A 15,777-nucleotide genomic window follows, 5' to 3' on the forward strand; every position below is an offset into this window, starting at 1 on the left:
TAGGAAGTGCAAAATGGTTAAGCAGGGATGGATAGAGGACGAATGTAAGGGGGTAAGATAGATACTCCCTACAGGAAAATTAAAGAGACCTTTGGAGAAAAGAGAACTACTTGTATGAATATCAAGAGCTCAGATGGAAACCCAGTTCTAAGCAAAGAAGGGAAAGCAGAAAGGTGGAAGGAGTATACAGAGGGTCTATACAGGAGCGATGTTCTTGAGGACAATATTGTGGAAATGGAAGAGGAGGTAGATGAAGATGAAATTGGAGATACTGCGCGAAGAGTTTGACAGAGCACTGAAAGACCTGAGTCGAAACAAGGCCCCGGGAGTGGACAACATTCCATTAGAACTACTGACGGCCTTGGGAGAGCCAGTCCTGACAAAACTCTACCATCTGGTGAGCAAGATGTATGACACAGGCAAGCTGACCTCGGGGAAGATCAGTTTGGATTCCGCAGAAATGTTGCAACACGTGAGGCAATACTGACCCTACGACTTATCTTAGAAAATAGATTAAGGAAAGGCAAACCTACGTTTCTAGCATTTGTAGACTTAGAGAAAGCTTTCGACAATATTGACTGGAACACTCTCTTTCAAATTCTGAAGGTGGCAGGGGTAAAATACAGGGAGCGAAAGGCTATTTACAATTTGTACAGAAACCAGATGTCAGTTATAAGAGTCGAGGGACATGAAAGGGAAGCAGTGGTTGGGAAGGGAGTGAGAGAGGGTTGTAGCCCGTCCCCGATGTTATTCAATCTGTATATTGAGCACGCAGTAAAGGAAACAAAAGAAAAATTCGGAGTAGGTATTAAACTCCATGGACAAGAAATAAAAACTTTGAGGTTTGCTGATGGCATTGTAATACTGTCAGAGACAGCAAAGGACTTGGAAGAGCAGTTGAACGGAATGGACAGTGTCTTGAAAGGAGGGTATAATATGTATATCAACAAAAGCAAAACGGGGATAATGGAATGGAGTCGAATTAAGTCGGGTGATGCTGCGGGAATTAGATTAGGAAATGAGACACTTAAAGTAGTAAAGGAGTTCTGCTATTTGGGGAGCAAAATAACTGATGATGGTCGAAGTAGAGAGGATATAAAATGTAGACTGGCAATGGCATGGAAAGCGTTTCTGAAGAAGACAAATTTGTTAACATCGAGTATAGAGTTAAGCGTCAAGAAGTCGTTTCTGAGGGTATTTGTATGGAGTGTAGCCATGTATGGAAGTGAAACATGGACGATAAATAGTTTGGACAAGAAGAGAATAGAAGCTTTCGAAATGTGGTGTTACAGAAGAATGCTGAAGATTAGATGGGTAGATCACATAACTGATGAGGAGGTATTGAACAGAATTGGGGAGAAGAGGAGTTTGTGGCACAAATTGACAAGAAGAAGGGACCGGTTGGTAGGACATGTTCTCAGGCATCAAGGGATCACAAATTTAGCATTGGAGTTCAGCGTGGAGGGTAAAAATCGTAGAGGGAGACCAAGAGATGAATACACTAACAGATTCAGAAGGATGTAGGTTGCAGTAAGTACTGGGAGATGAAGAAGCTTGCACAGGATAGAGTAGCATGGAGAGCTGCATCAAACCAGTCTGAGGACTGAAGACAGCAATAACAACAACAACAAAATGTTGTCATAATCCGCTCATTGATACTGTTATGTAACTTTGTAATACAGTAAGACGAGTATTGGAGAAACCTGTTGTATGTTTTGAGAAAGCGTAACTCGTCGTGAGCAGAACACCCAAAACTTTATGACAACTGCCTGCCGCGACGTTGGATGACGCGATTGCGTTGGGGGCACGTGACGCGGTAGCTAAAGTACGTAAGCGGACGGGGGAACGCCTTAGCGAAGACGTGGGCTGCATTGATATAAGGGACTTTGGTTATTGCGGTATTACTCAGAACCCATGAACGAATATCTCGCAAACGACGAAGCTGGTCGACTGTTCACCTGCTACTGTCATCAGTATCTACATCTACATCTATATACATACTCAGCAATCCACCATACGGTGCGTGGCGGAGGGTACCTCGTACCACAACTAGCATCTTCTCTCCCTGTTCCACTCACAAACAGAACGAGGGAAAAATGACTGCCTATATGCCTCTGTACGAGCGCTAATCTCTCTTATCTTTGTGGCCTTTCCACGAAATCTAAGTTGTTGTGGTCTTCAGTCCTGAGACTGGTTTGATGCAGCTCTCCATGCTACTCTATCCTGTGCAAGCTTCTTCATCTCCCAGTACTTACTGCAACCTACATCCTTCTGAATCTGCTTGGTGTATTCATCTCTTGGTCTCCCTCTACGATTTTTACCCTCCATGCTGCCCTCCAATACTAAATTGGTAATTCCTTGATGCCTCAGAATATGACCTACCAACCGATCCCTTCTTCTAGTCAAGTTGTGCCACAAACACCTCTTCTCCCCAATTCTATTCAATACCTCCTCATTAGTTATGTGATCTACCCATCTAATCTTGGACATTCTTCTGTAGCGCCACATTTCGAAAGCTTCTATTCTCTTCTTGTCCAAACTATTTATCGTCCACGTTTCACTTCCATACATGGCTACACTCCATACAAATACTTTCAGAAACGACTTCCTGACACTTAAATCAATACTCGATGTTAACAAATTTGTCTTCTTCAGAAACGCTTTCCTTGCCATTGCCAGTCTACATTTTATATCCTCTCTACTTCGACCATCATCAGTCATTTTGCTCCCCAAATAGCAAAACTCCTTTACTACTTTAAGTGTCTCATTTCCTAATCTAATTCCCTCAGCATCACTCGACTTAATTCGACTACATTCCGTTATCCTCGTTTTACTTTTGTTGATGTTCATCTTCTATTACCCTCCTTTCAAGACACTGTCCATTCCGTTCAACTGCTCTTCCAAGTTCTTTGCTTTCTCTGACAGAATTACAATGTCATCGGCGAACCTCAAAGGTTTTATTTCTTCTCCTTTGATTTTAATACCTACTCCGAATTTTTCTTTTATTTACTGCTTGCTCATTATACAGATTGAATAGCATCAGGGAGAGGCTACAACCCTGTCTCACTCCCTTCCCAACCACTGCTTCCCTTTCATGTCCCTCGACTCTTATAACTGCCATCTGGTTTCTGTACAAATTGAAAATAGCCTTTCGCTCCATGTATTTTACCCTTGCCACCTTCAGAATTTGAAAGAGAGTATTCCAGTCAACATTGTCAAAAGCTTGGCGGCAGTAAAATTGTACTGCAGTCATCCTCAAATGCTGGTTCTCTAAATTTACTCAGTAGTGATTCACGAAAAGAATTGGTGTAAAGAGTGGCAGCTGACTCTAAATATAGATAAATGTAAATTAATGCAGATGAATAGGAAAAAGAATGCTGTAATGTTTGAATACTCCATTAGTAGTTTAGCCCTTGACACAGTAATGTCGATTAAATATTTGGGAGTAACATTGCAGAGCGATATGATGTGGGACAAGCATGTAATGGCAGTTTTGGGGAAGGCAGATAGTCGTCTTTGGTTCCTTGGTAGAATTTTGGGAAGATGTGGTTCATCTGTAAAGGAGACCGCTTATAAAACTCTAATATGATCTATTCTTGAGTACTGCTCGAGCGTTTGGGACGGACATACAAGCAATTCAGAGGCGGGCTGCTAGATTTGTTACTGGTAGGTTTTATCATCACGCGTGTGTTACAGAAACGCTTCAGGAACTCGGGAACAGCGGACCTACGGAAAGAGGTAGGACGACAGTGAAGCTACCACTAGGCGCTAAATGGTTGGACGTCCACGACTCTTCACATAGCATGGGGTTCGGGGTCTTGTATGTACTGTAAAGTAGGACAGATGGTGATGTGTGGCATCTCTGTTGAAAGAACTCAAAGCTGATACTCGCACAAGTGTTTCGGAGCACACTGTTCAAAGTACAGTGTTGAACTCCACAGCAGACCACCCCTACGTGATCACATTTTAATCCAATTTCAGTGGGCACGGGACCATCGGGATTTGACCTCCAATCAATGGAAACACGTCAGCTTTGCGGGTGAATCACATTTTTGATACACTAGGTCGATGGTCGTCTCCAAAACGCCGTGATCGAGGTGAACATTGGCTTGAAACGTGCGGCGCCATGGACGCAGGCTGGTGAGAGTAGTGTTATGTTATGGGAGACATTCTTCTGCACTTGCATGGCACCAGTGGTAGTTACCGAAGACACGCTGCCCGCTCTGTGCCACCTGCATCTCTTCGTGCTTGATGTCTTCTCCGATAGTGATGTCATCTTTCAGCAGTAACTGTCCATATCTTGGAGCCAGAACCATGCGACAGTGCTTTGAGAAGCCTTATAGTGAACTCACGTTGTTGGGTCGGCTACCAAACTCTCCTGATTCCTGTGGAATCCATCTGGGTAGCTATCGGGCGCCGTCACCAAGTATGCAAACCGGCAGCCCATTATTTACGAGAATTACTTGACCTGTGTGTTGACAGCTAATGCCACATACCTCCACAAACCTACCAACAAACTGTCGGATCCTTGATATGCAGAATCAGTGACGTATTTCATTCTAAAGATGGACAAAGAAGAGGTGGTCATAATGTTTTGGCTCATCAGTGCATACCATTCCTCCAGTGTTTCAGAATGAGAGCACTTAGTATCTTCCAACAAACTTTGCACATAATGTAACCTATTCGAAACTTTTTCTCACAGTCACACCCCATAAAATAATGAAAGCTAGATTTTCTTTGTTCGTGCAGTAACATTTAAACATGAGGCATGACAGTTTGATTTATTACTTCTTTACTACTAAGTCTATTTGCAACACATTTTGTAGGCAGTGTCCGCATAGAACACTGAGGGTTCATGCAAAATAGTATCGTTATATGCCACACAGTTCAGGGATACGATGTCGTAAATATCAAGATGCGTGAAAAACTGCCTTTCCTTAAAACAGAGCACAAATTATGAAGACTGTACTCCTCCATACTAATAAAATCCGCATAAGTGCAAATAGAACTCGTGTACTTAGGGTTTGGTACAAACTTAATTATGTATATCGAGAGTTGAGAACCTCAAAAGTTTCCGCCTGTTAATGATATCGATATAAGCAAGATATATGTTTACCCATTCCTGGGAAAGGGGAGTCTTTACAGGACAGACAGGCAGTAGGATAACAAATGACAAAAAAGTTATTTTTCGTTTGTTACAGTTACATGTTGACAATCTTCGGATGTTTCTCCTTTAGTTGTACTGGTACTGTGTAACCTCACTTCTTGCCGTATTTCAGGGTTATATGTCAACAGCACATACCCTATACATTTTGACGAATGAGGTTATGAGTATCAAAATATTTGACATAAATGGCCTTGTCTTTTTAACTGCATTGACATAGAACCTTATTTTTATTAGACCACCGGGGACTGTAGATCTTAATGTGTGTCGTAATTTTCAACTTGATACATTCACTCATTCTGGAGAGAAAAGGGTTTTTAACCATCGGGTAGACAGACAGACAGACAGACAGACAAACAGACAGGTAGACAGACAGACAGACGGACAACAAAATGATCCTATAAGGATTCCGTTTTTACCAATTAAAGTCTAGAACGCTAAAAACCAACACAATTAGGATTTTGCGTATTCACACCCTCGGTATATTATTGCTCCTCATTAGGCTCATTTTGACAGCTTGTTAGTTACCTAGTTACACTGAAACAAACTAAACAAAGAAGAAGAAGAAGAAGAAGAAGAAGAAGTGGTGGAAATACTCTTTATGCGTAAGACGTTTACATCACGTGACAAACATTATAGAAAAATTGGGAGACCTATGTCAGTGTCAATATTTTCTATACTGCTGTGGAAGTTTATTATTTGATAATAGCATGCTATTAAACTCTTTTTTAACAAATGTAATGTTTTCATGTTTTTATTTCGGTGAACAGTCTGTTGAAGATCACTTTAGGTAGGTGTAACATGTTTTATGATTTAGGACATTGCTGTGTAGTTCTCTGTGAAAGTCATTCCTTCTTACAGTTTCTTATTGTGAACTTGGGTGTTTACTGATATGTATGTGAAACATAGGTTTCACCAGAACAATGCATTATGCTGTAACAGGCAATGTGTATTTGCATGCTAAGAACACTGTACTATTTGTTTTTTACTGTAGTCCGTAAGAATTCTTCATCTGTAACAGTATATATTCAGTTGTTTATTGTAAAATGATATTTAATTTAATTTTCAGTTGCTTACAGTTTTTCTTGACAATAAATCAATACTTACTGAAAAAGCTTCCCAAAGTGTCTGGCCACTGACTTACACAGAAATTACACAGGAACAGCCTTGTGTTATGTAGGATCATGTGAATGTCATGAGAAATATTGAAAAAAATCAATAGATCTATCTCCTTTGCCCTTGCCAGGAAAGGGCTTAGCACATAGATGACTCACCATGGTTCAATATTCGTTGTCAGTTTGCTAATAAGGCGCCCAGGGGTTTAGGATCAACATTATATTCCCTGTAGAGGATTGTAAAAGAGAGTATTTTGAGATCATGGGTTGGAAATTAATACTTCTGGTGGCCTGTCGTCTTGAATGAACAATTTATGTGAGGACTGTGTTTGAGAATTGGTTTTATTTCATTGCAAGCAACTACCTGCTGCACAGACATTGGTGACACTACCTTGAAAATCTATACACAGTTATCTTTGATGATTCCATAGTGGAGTTTGCCACATACTACAGTCTGTATATCATTGTAGGAAATTACAAAGACAGCAAGGGTGGATAAATGCAAGGTGTATGGGACAGGTGGCTTAATAGCTAAGGCATCGATTTACTGACAACAATAATATGCTGATGAATGGAAAGGAAAATGAGGATCTGTTAGATGATAAATTTGGCTTTAGGAAATGGAAAAACACCAGAGAGGCAGTTCTGATGTTGCACTTGACAATGGAAGCAAGACTTTAATGAAAATAAAGACCACTTGACCACTTTATCGGATTCATCAACCAGCAATAAGCCTTCGACAACATAAAATGTTGTATGATGCTTAGAGTTCTATAGATGAGGATGGTAATATACAATATACACAAGAAACAAAAAGGGGACAATAAGAATGGAAGACCAAGAAGTAGTTCTTGACATAGACTGCATTCCTGTCTTACTCCCTTTGTTTCTGCACTGTTGTTCAACCTATACCTCGAAGAAGCAATTAAAGAAATGAAAGAAGGGTTTGGAAGTGTGCTAAAAATTCAGAGTGTAAGTCACCAGTGATAAGATTTGCTAATGACATTGGACTATCCTCAGTGAAGGTGAAGAAGAATTAGGCCTACAGGACCTGTTGAATGGAATGAAGAGTCTAATAAGAATAGGATACTGACTGAGAGTAAATCAAAGAAAGACGGTAGTAGTGAGGAGTATTAGAAATTAGATTGGTGATATACATAGCAAAATTGTGGACTACATTGTAAGTGAAAGAACTGTAGCCCCAGGTCTACAATATTCCTGAACTAGGGCAAAAACCGTCCCCCTTGAGCGTTTGAGGTAGGACAAAAATTTTTTTTCAAAAACTTGATTTTTCAAAAATATGTTCATTTTGTAGTGCACATCTTTCTGAATAGTTTGATATATAAAACATATATGTTTGAGGAAATGTAATACATGTTTTTTTATCTTAAGTGTGCCAAAGTGCAGTGCCACACCTCTTCACACAGCATTCTTCTGTCATATGTCACTGTATTTCACTCTGTGGAATTCAAACTCGTATACTCCTTTCCTGCTCCCAGTCAGCTGGTTTGACATTCTGCTCAATTAATGTTGGGTGGGATCATTTGTAACTGGGAGTATAAGAACTTTCCAGAAAATTTGCACTCCTTATTGTCTATTAGCTAATAACTTTCTCTTTTGTGTGACATAATATTAAGTATAAGAAACACAAAACCAGTTAAGACATAAGCTGATAACTTCAGTGGTGCTGGAGTGAGCTGTAGAGGGCAAAAACTGGAAGGGAAGAGAGAGACAAATATATCCAACAAATAATCAAAGATGTTGGGTACAAGTGCTATCCTGTGAGAGAGGTACAACAGGGGTCATGGCAGCCTGCATTATACTAGTCAGAAGAGGGATGGGCAAAAAAAAAAAAAGACTATTGAAAATGTAGTGTATTAGTTGCTAGATGCACTTGTAAATACATATGTATTTAATGGTGCTGGAGGTTGGTGTACCTGTAAAACTGGATGAATGTACCAAAGATGGGTTTCAGAATAGATACCATCCTAATCAGTAGCAGTACATCGTAGTGGGTAAAACCTTACATAAATCTGGAATATTCGTAGGGGTAATGGGTCATGTTAAGCCACAGATAGCTATTCAGAATCCTTGACATTGGAGTGTTACCACAGTGGAATTTGAGGTTTTGTGTTGGATTGTGTGCGAGAAGGTTCATCCGTCACCACACACCAGTGAACTTGCACGTAAATTACATACTTCTAACACTAAAATGTAAACTTTCACGGCCGGAAATATCATGTCCATTATAATTATCCGGGCTGTTATGCCGTGGTCGGTTGATGAATTCTCTGGTGATTCATACTTCTAACAGTACAGTGTATAGCGCACAAAACAAATGCTGCCACTAGGTTCCGGGTACTGCTGGGCTGCCGTCAGCTCTCTCAGTGCTAGCCACAGACATCATAGGCTACCCACCAGGTGATGTTGTTACACACATTGTGCGCATAGGCTAACCATGTGGCAAATCCTGCCCGTGTGCACTCAGCTGGTGCAGAACTGTCACATAGGCTCCTGCCTGACTGCCCGTACATCAGCCTTTTGGTCACTCCTGCCCGTGTGTGCCTGTCTATGCCGGTTGCTCTAGAACAGCTTGGTGTAGAGATTACTAATAGTATCGGTTACACCCCTATTGTGTACAGTATGTGCAAGCTCTGGGGCCACGTGTGTTTGAGCCCAACGTTCATCTCTGTCCATGGATTGTATAGTCAGTAATGCCTGGATTGAGACATGCAGCCAATATTTTGAACAATTGCTGTGTGCCTAAATTATTATGAATTTGTTTTATTTCTGCCAAATATCACAAAGCTTTTGGTCCTTAGACTACCGGGTTCAGTCAACAGCGACCACCTTCAGATCTGTCACTGCTGACTGAAACTGGTAGTCTAAGGACCAAAAGTTTTGTGATCATTAGTAGAAATAAAAGAAATTCATTCCACACTTCCTTTATTGCTGTTTTAATCGACGAACATGTCATAACTTGCTGAATTGTTATAAGATAGAAAATGTTTACACTACAAAAAATAAAATATTTGTTTCTGACCGTTAATTTCAAGTAGCTTCTCAGTTTAGGATATTCTAATATCTGTATAACTTTGACCCTAAAGATTACGGATGCCCTGTGCAGGGACCATCTTCCTCCGGCCATTGTTTCAAACTGGCTTCCCTTTTCCCTTTGAAGAGAGAGTTTTAGGATACCGACCACGTTGTTTCCACCCTGGGAGTAACTATTCTGTTCCCAGTAAGTGCCATTTCTCCCATGAAACTACTCACACTGTTTGGGTAGAATCTCACAGTAGTCTTCCTTGTAGCATTCAGCTGAATCTGAGAGATGGGGTAATTCCACAACATGGGAAAGGAGAGCACCTCAGTCCCTTTTTTAAAACCAGAGAAGGATGATACTTGCCCAAATAAATAGTAATCTGGCGTTCATGGGCTGTATAGGGAGGAAAATATCAAATGGTGAACCACTGACTTGTCTCTGTTCCCGAATAAAGAAAGCTTGTTAATCACTTCCAGTTGGGTTTCAAAAAAATATTATTCCATTGATGGTTACCTGACCCTGCTGCAGGTGGCAATTCAACAGGATTTCCTATGCAAGCAGCACACACAGTTTCCTTTTTGTGTCTTGAGATGGCACACAGAATCGCTTGGCTACATTCTCTGGATGAAAGATGTTTCTTTCTTTCTCAGTCCAGATCCTTAGTTCAGTTTTTATCAACTAGGTGGTTTAGAAGTATTAACCAGTTTTTGTTTCGACCTTTGATAGAAAGTGAATTGGAGGACTCCTTTTTGCATCACAGAAAACATAGGGCCACCAGCTTTGATTTCTGTTTGGCTTGTGGAGGGAAGTGATGGACCCTCTTCTCATCAACATTAATAAATTGGCACTCTAAATCAGGTTGAGTCTGTTTAAATTGTTCCAAATGTTACTGAGAGATTTCTTTTTACATTTTGTTTCTGTCAGCAGTCAATTAATGTGGCACCATCCAAACTTTCTCACACTTTATTTTTCATTTAACATGTGCGGCTTTTTGGGACGTTGTGGTTTGAGCACAGGGCCACACACATTGTGGGAATCGGTAACATCCTGGAGCCTCTGAGATATAATGTTTTTTCTGTACCTCGTATAAAATTTTTCTTGTGGCATGACACACATCCAACAAACTCTCAAACTCTGTCATATAAAAAATGGCAATCCTATGGTCTTTGCCACCATCCAATTGTGAATGGCTGTAGCTTTGGCAACTTTTCACTTTGTCCACCTTATGTGATTCCTTCTGTTACCAAGTGCTGACTTATGTTGTGTTGTTTGGGAGTGCAGCAACGGCACATGAGCGACTGGCAGGTGAACAAGCGGCGTTCAAAGGCACTGCGTGAGGGCAAGTTGGTGGAGGAGCGCTGGGCACAAGTGCAAGTGGGCGACGTCATCCGCATGGAGAATGACCAGTTCGTGGCTGCAGACGTGCTGCTGCTCACCACCAGTGAGCCGAACGGGCTCTGCTTCATCGAGACTGCCGAGCTGGATGGGTACTATTACTCACCTTTACTCTTGCATTTACTAAACCACATTAATTGATAATATTACACAAGTTTGCATTAGATCTATTGCCACCCAAACTTTGTCATTTTAAAAAATTTGGTGTGTGTAGAAATTACAAAATACATGGGGATTAGATTATAATATTTTAGATGTACTTTTTGTTCCATACATTCATAGTGAGGAGTGCCTCAAGCATGTAGGACAGGTCATAAAAAATAAATAATACATATTCACAAAAAATAAATATGTTAATGTCCCTTCCACAGATCAGAAGTAAAGTGGTCCCCATGGGTGCAGAAATGGTAAAAAAATATATATATAAAATAAAAATATAAAAAAAAACTTTTGAAGGTGTCGGTGGAAGAAGCAGATTTTGGGTTGTTACGTGTTTATAAATACAAAGAAATGAACATAAATACAGTAAGACAAAACCATGTATCTAGGAGATACAAAGAACTATCAGTACATGTGAAATTACTTGTTATGAGCAAATGGTGCCTTCGAATATACAAGGTGATTGACTACTCCCCTTTATTTAATTTAACATTTAATAACTTCTCACAAGACATGTAAATGTACAAAACAGTGAAGTGTTTATGATTCAAATTTGAAAAATAAGTATTTGAATACATTTCACATGAAGTGATGTTTTCCTTTCTCCATATTTTGTAGCTATTTATTATTACTGAGACATATTTACCCCTTGGGAATACTCCACCACAGGGGTTGCTCTACGTATTTTGATGCCCTCCTGCCTCCCAGTCTCCAGTCAGTCAGTCAGTCCTGTCTCCACCCCTCCCCCCCCCCCCCCCGCCCCCCCCCCCCCTGCCTGGAGAAAAAGAAGAAGAAAACTGAACTTGTAATTTGTTTTATATTTCACTTTATTTCATTTGCCTGTGAGCACATAAATACAACCAGTTCAGACATATAGTGGCTGCCTTTCCTCAAATTGTCATGTTCTCAGGAATTCCATGAACAATTTATAAATATTTATATTCACTGTTCTCAAGACTATTGACACATTGGAGGTAACCTATTGTTTCATTTCAGCCAGCTCCGTAAATAGCCAGTCTGATTCTTTCTGTTATTAGATCAGGCAAAGTGGATATCGTTGATGCCGTGAATGTCCCCTAGATGTTAGTGGTATGAGATGCTGTAAATTCTATTGAGGTTGTGTTGAAAGCAGGCACAATTAAATCTCATCATTATGAATTCTCTCTTGTTCCCTTTCCCAGTGGAGTTATGCTTCGTATCACACTTTCCAGTGTATCATTGTGCTTTTGGTACATCAGCTGTTTGATACGCCCAATAGAAGCTCGTTTTACCATTACCAATTGATAATAGTGTTTTTTGACGTGTAGAGGGACTCTGTTGTTATTACGGTATGGTCAGCTTGGATTGTCATACTGTATCTTAGAGCTGTTTCTGTGGCTAACAGTTCTCCTTTATAAGGTGGCAGGTGGCAGGCACATTTTTTGAATGGATACTGGAACTTGCTTATTGTTGAAACTGACAGCATCAGTGGGGGTATTGATTCTTGAGTCCAATATCAACTGATGTAACATCTGAATGTAAGGTCACAATTTCTTTATCATCTCATTCACAAGTAAATTTCCTGATGTGATGAGCACTTTAATTGTAGAAAGTTTTTTTAGGTGCCATATATGGCTATTATAATGTATCAAAAGCTTAGCAAAGACTAACTCTCCCTCCCTCCCCCCCCCCCCCCCCCCCCCCCCCCCCCCCCTCTTAAAGACTTGCTGCTAACTTCATAACATTAATGAGCGTATTCCAACCAACATAGAAAGCTTTTTGTAAATATGCAAATGACGTAAATGTAGGCTCGTGTTTCGAGGTATGATATAATTGTCACCACACTGTTAGGTTAGAATAAGTACGTTACTGGCTACTTATGAGCTTTGACTCATTTTCAAGCACACAAATTGACATGGATGTCATTCTCATGAGTATACTGTTGTAAGAAATGTTGTCAGTGGGCACACAACCTAAGAAAAGTAATCCAGTAACCACTGAGAGACACACGGTTTGCAGGCCAGTCTCTGCATGCCTCCAAATTTTTTAAATTAAGCAACCATTATAACGTTCTACATCTTCATCCTTCATGTCTATGTCTTTATCCTTCACGTCAACATATTTTTACCGCTCTGCCTCTAGAGGGCTCCAAATTGTAGGATGTAACATGGTAATGTGTAATTTTACCATGTCGATGAGTGAGAAAGAGCATGCTGTAATCGACTCGAGTTCAAAGAATTCGTCCACATGTGGAGCTCCCTCTACTTCAGCATGACAATGCCAGACCACACACAGGGCTGCAACGTATTAAGCAATGTGACACATTCGGTTCACTGTCATCGATCATCCTCCATACAGCCCTAACTTCGCACCATCGTATTTTGATCTGTTTCCCAAACTTAAAGAAAAACCTTCGAGGAGTTCACATTGATAGTGATGAAGTGTTGCAAACAGAAGTGAGGTTGTGGCTGTGTCAACAAAGTCAGACATTGTCCAGTGATGATATCGACAAACTGGTCTCTCATTGGGAGAAATGTGTTTGGTGATAGGGTGATTATGTTGAAAAGTAAACGTGTAGACTTGAAGAATAAAGATGCAGAATGTTAATAAGGTTTGTTTTATTCAAATAGCTTTAAGAATTTCCACATAAGAAATTCAGAGGCATTAGTTTTCAGCACACCCTCCTAGGTATCAGAATGTAAAAGCTTTTGGGCTTGGGTGTTCCAGTAACGATATTAGTAGGAGTACGGGTTTGTCTATTGATATGATACATACGCTCAAAAACTGTCCCTTATGTCAGGTGCTGAATCTGTTAAAATTTGTTGCCACAGTCTCTGAAGCACAAGAGAATGAATGTTTAATGAGTTAGCTTCCTCTGTATGTGAGTAATCTGTCTTCCTCTCTTTCTTTCTTTCTTTCCTTTTTTTACCGTTCTAGTTTCATGTTAATCCAGATGCACCAGATGAAATTCCTATTGTCACATAGAAGAAGGTGTAATTAGATGAATGACGGACACTAACTTCACTTCATGAAGGTTTATTCAGTATTCGCACTTACGAGAGCGCGGAGCGAACTGCCTCCGGCCAGAACACATACAGTATATATACCGCTACTGACCATTCCAGTAGAATGATTGCTGACATTTGTGGATACTTCTAGAATGTACTCGAACCGAATATAGAAATTAAAATTGTACAGTCCATGTGAGTTTTGAACTCATGACATTCCATGCAACAGTTTAGGTGCTACTCGGCTTCTTCTGCGACATTGCTCCCTCCTTAAGAGAACAGCGTCTCGATGTTACATCCTTCTAGTCCGGGAATGCGTCATCGGTCCCGCATACTCAGACTCCCGATGACTGATTCTTGCCTTGGTGGTGATCTTCCTAGAACTTCTTTTTCCACTACACTCTTCGTCACCTTTCCGCTTGTTGCCTGTCACTGGAGCTTCGAATTTACCCTGAGTTGCAGGATCCTTATAGGGCTTCATTCTAAGGACGTGGACCATATCTCAGATCTTTCGTCGTCTTGTGTTCAGGTTGAAATCTTCAACTTCATAAGTAACATCAGACAACTGTCTTACAACCTTATAATGTCCAAAGTAGCGCCTGAGGAGCTTTTCAGAGAGCCCTCCCCATTTTTTTTTCGTAAAAGAGGTGAAGCGCGCTCAGCAGTCATATTCAGTAGAAGAGCTGTAGTAAAGAGTAAAGTGAATGTAAGAACTTTTTTTCGTTTATGTCTTTGGTGCATTAATTGAATTATATTTTCAGGGAGACAAATTTAAAATGCAGGCAGTGTCTGCCAGAAACAGCAGAAATGGGTCAGGATGATGCATTGATTGGAGCCTTTGATGGGGAAATTGTTTGTGAAACACCGAATAATTTGCTTAACAAATTTGAAGGAACACTTTCATGGAAAGGCAAAAGGTATTGTATGTAGCATACAAACATCAACAACAAAAATAAAATAAATTAAATGTGCATTAGTGTGTGCGTGTGTTGTAGGAAAGTTTTTTTAAAATTTATAGGTGAGTAGTCTCATTTAATCTAAAGCTAATTTACGTTGTGTGTGTTTCAGGTATCCTCTTGATAATGACAAAGTTGTCTTGAGAGGATGTGTTCTCAGGAATACACAGTGGTGCTATGGAGTTGTTATATTTGCTGGTAAAGACACAAAGTTGATGATGAATTCTGGAAAAACCAAATTCAAACGCACAAGCATTGATAGGTTATTGAATTTCATTATTATTGGGGTAAGTAAAACTTTTTTAATTTGTAGAACTTTCAGGAAGTTGATTAATTGAATTATGGCAGGATGCTACTTGTTTCTCACCACTGTTGCATTGTACTGGTCAGAATACATAAACAATCCAATACAGTCTGTCGCTTTATTGAAATATAAAGTGCTTCATTATAAAACACATTTTTCTGGTTTTTGATACATGTGTTTTGTATGATTCTGGAATTTGGACACAACACTGTACACTTTGAATGAATACATAACAGGTAATCACTTTAGAAGGGTACCAAAACAGTAGGGCTGAATATTCTTTTTTTCTGTGTTATTAGGGAAAGGAAATTTTACAAAGCATTGAAGTCATAAACTAATAAGTATTTAAATTGTTCTCTGCTTGTTCCTACGCATGCATAGTCTCCTTCGACCTTTAACATCTATTTTCATATAGTGATAATCTTTTGGATCAGCATTGTATGTGAATCTAATATGAATCATCTAGTGTAAGTATCTTCCAATGCAAATTATTTCAGTTAGATGCTGTTGCTTATTTAATTCTACATCATCACTGTAACTATGAATAATACACTATGTGGTCAAAAGTATCTGGACACCTGACTGAAAATGACTTAAAAGTTTGTGGTGCCTTCCATCGATAATGCTGGAATTTATGGTTTTGGCTCACCCTTA

At 39.9% G+C, this 15,777-nt stretch overlaps 1 protein-coding gene across 3 annotated transcripts in view; it reads left to right on the top strand.

The window, feature by feature from the left end:
- Positions 1 to 15,777, top strand: part of LOC126412042 (phospholipid-transporting ATPase ID) — a 583,312-nt gene that overhangs the window by 380,007 nt on the left and 187,528 nt on the right. For all 3 annotated transcript variants that reach the window (XM_050081421.1, XM_050081418.1, XM_050081419.1), the window contains exons 4-6: positions 10,604 to 10,809; positions 14,625 to 14,780; positions 14,932 to 15,106. In XM_050081421.1, the coding sequence (XP_049937378.1) occupies positions 10,604 to 10,809; positions 14,625 to 14,780; positions 14,932 to 15,106 (537 nt within the window). The remainder of the gene's footprint in view (positions 1 to 10,603; positions 10,810 to 14,624; positions 14,781 to 14,931; positions 15,107 to 15,777) is intronic.

The sequence above is a fragment of the Schistocerca serialis genome, chromosome 7 (genome assembly GCF_023864345.2).
Source record: "Schistocerca serialis cubense isolate TAMUIC-IGC-003099 chromosome 7, iqSchSeri2.2, whole genome shotgun sequence".
NCBI lineage: Eukaryota > Metazoa > Arthropoda > Insecta > Orthoptera > Acrididae > Schistocerca > Schistocerca serialis.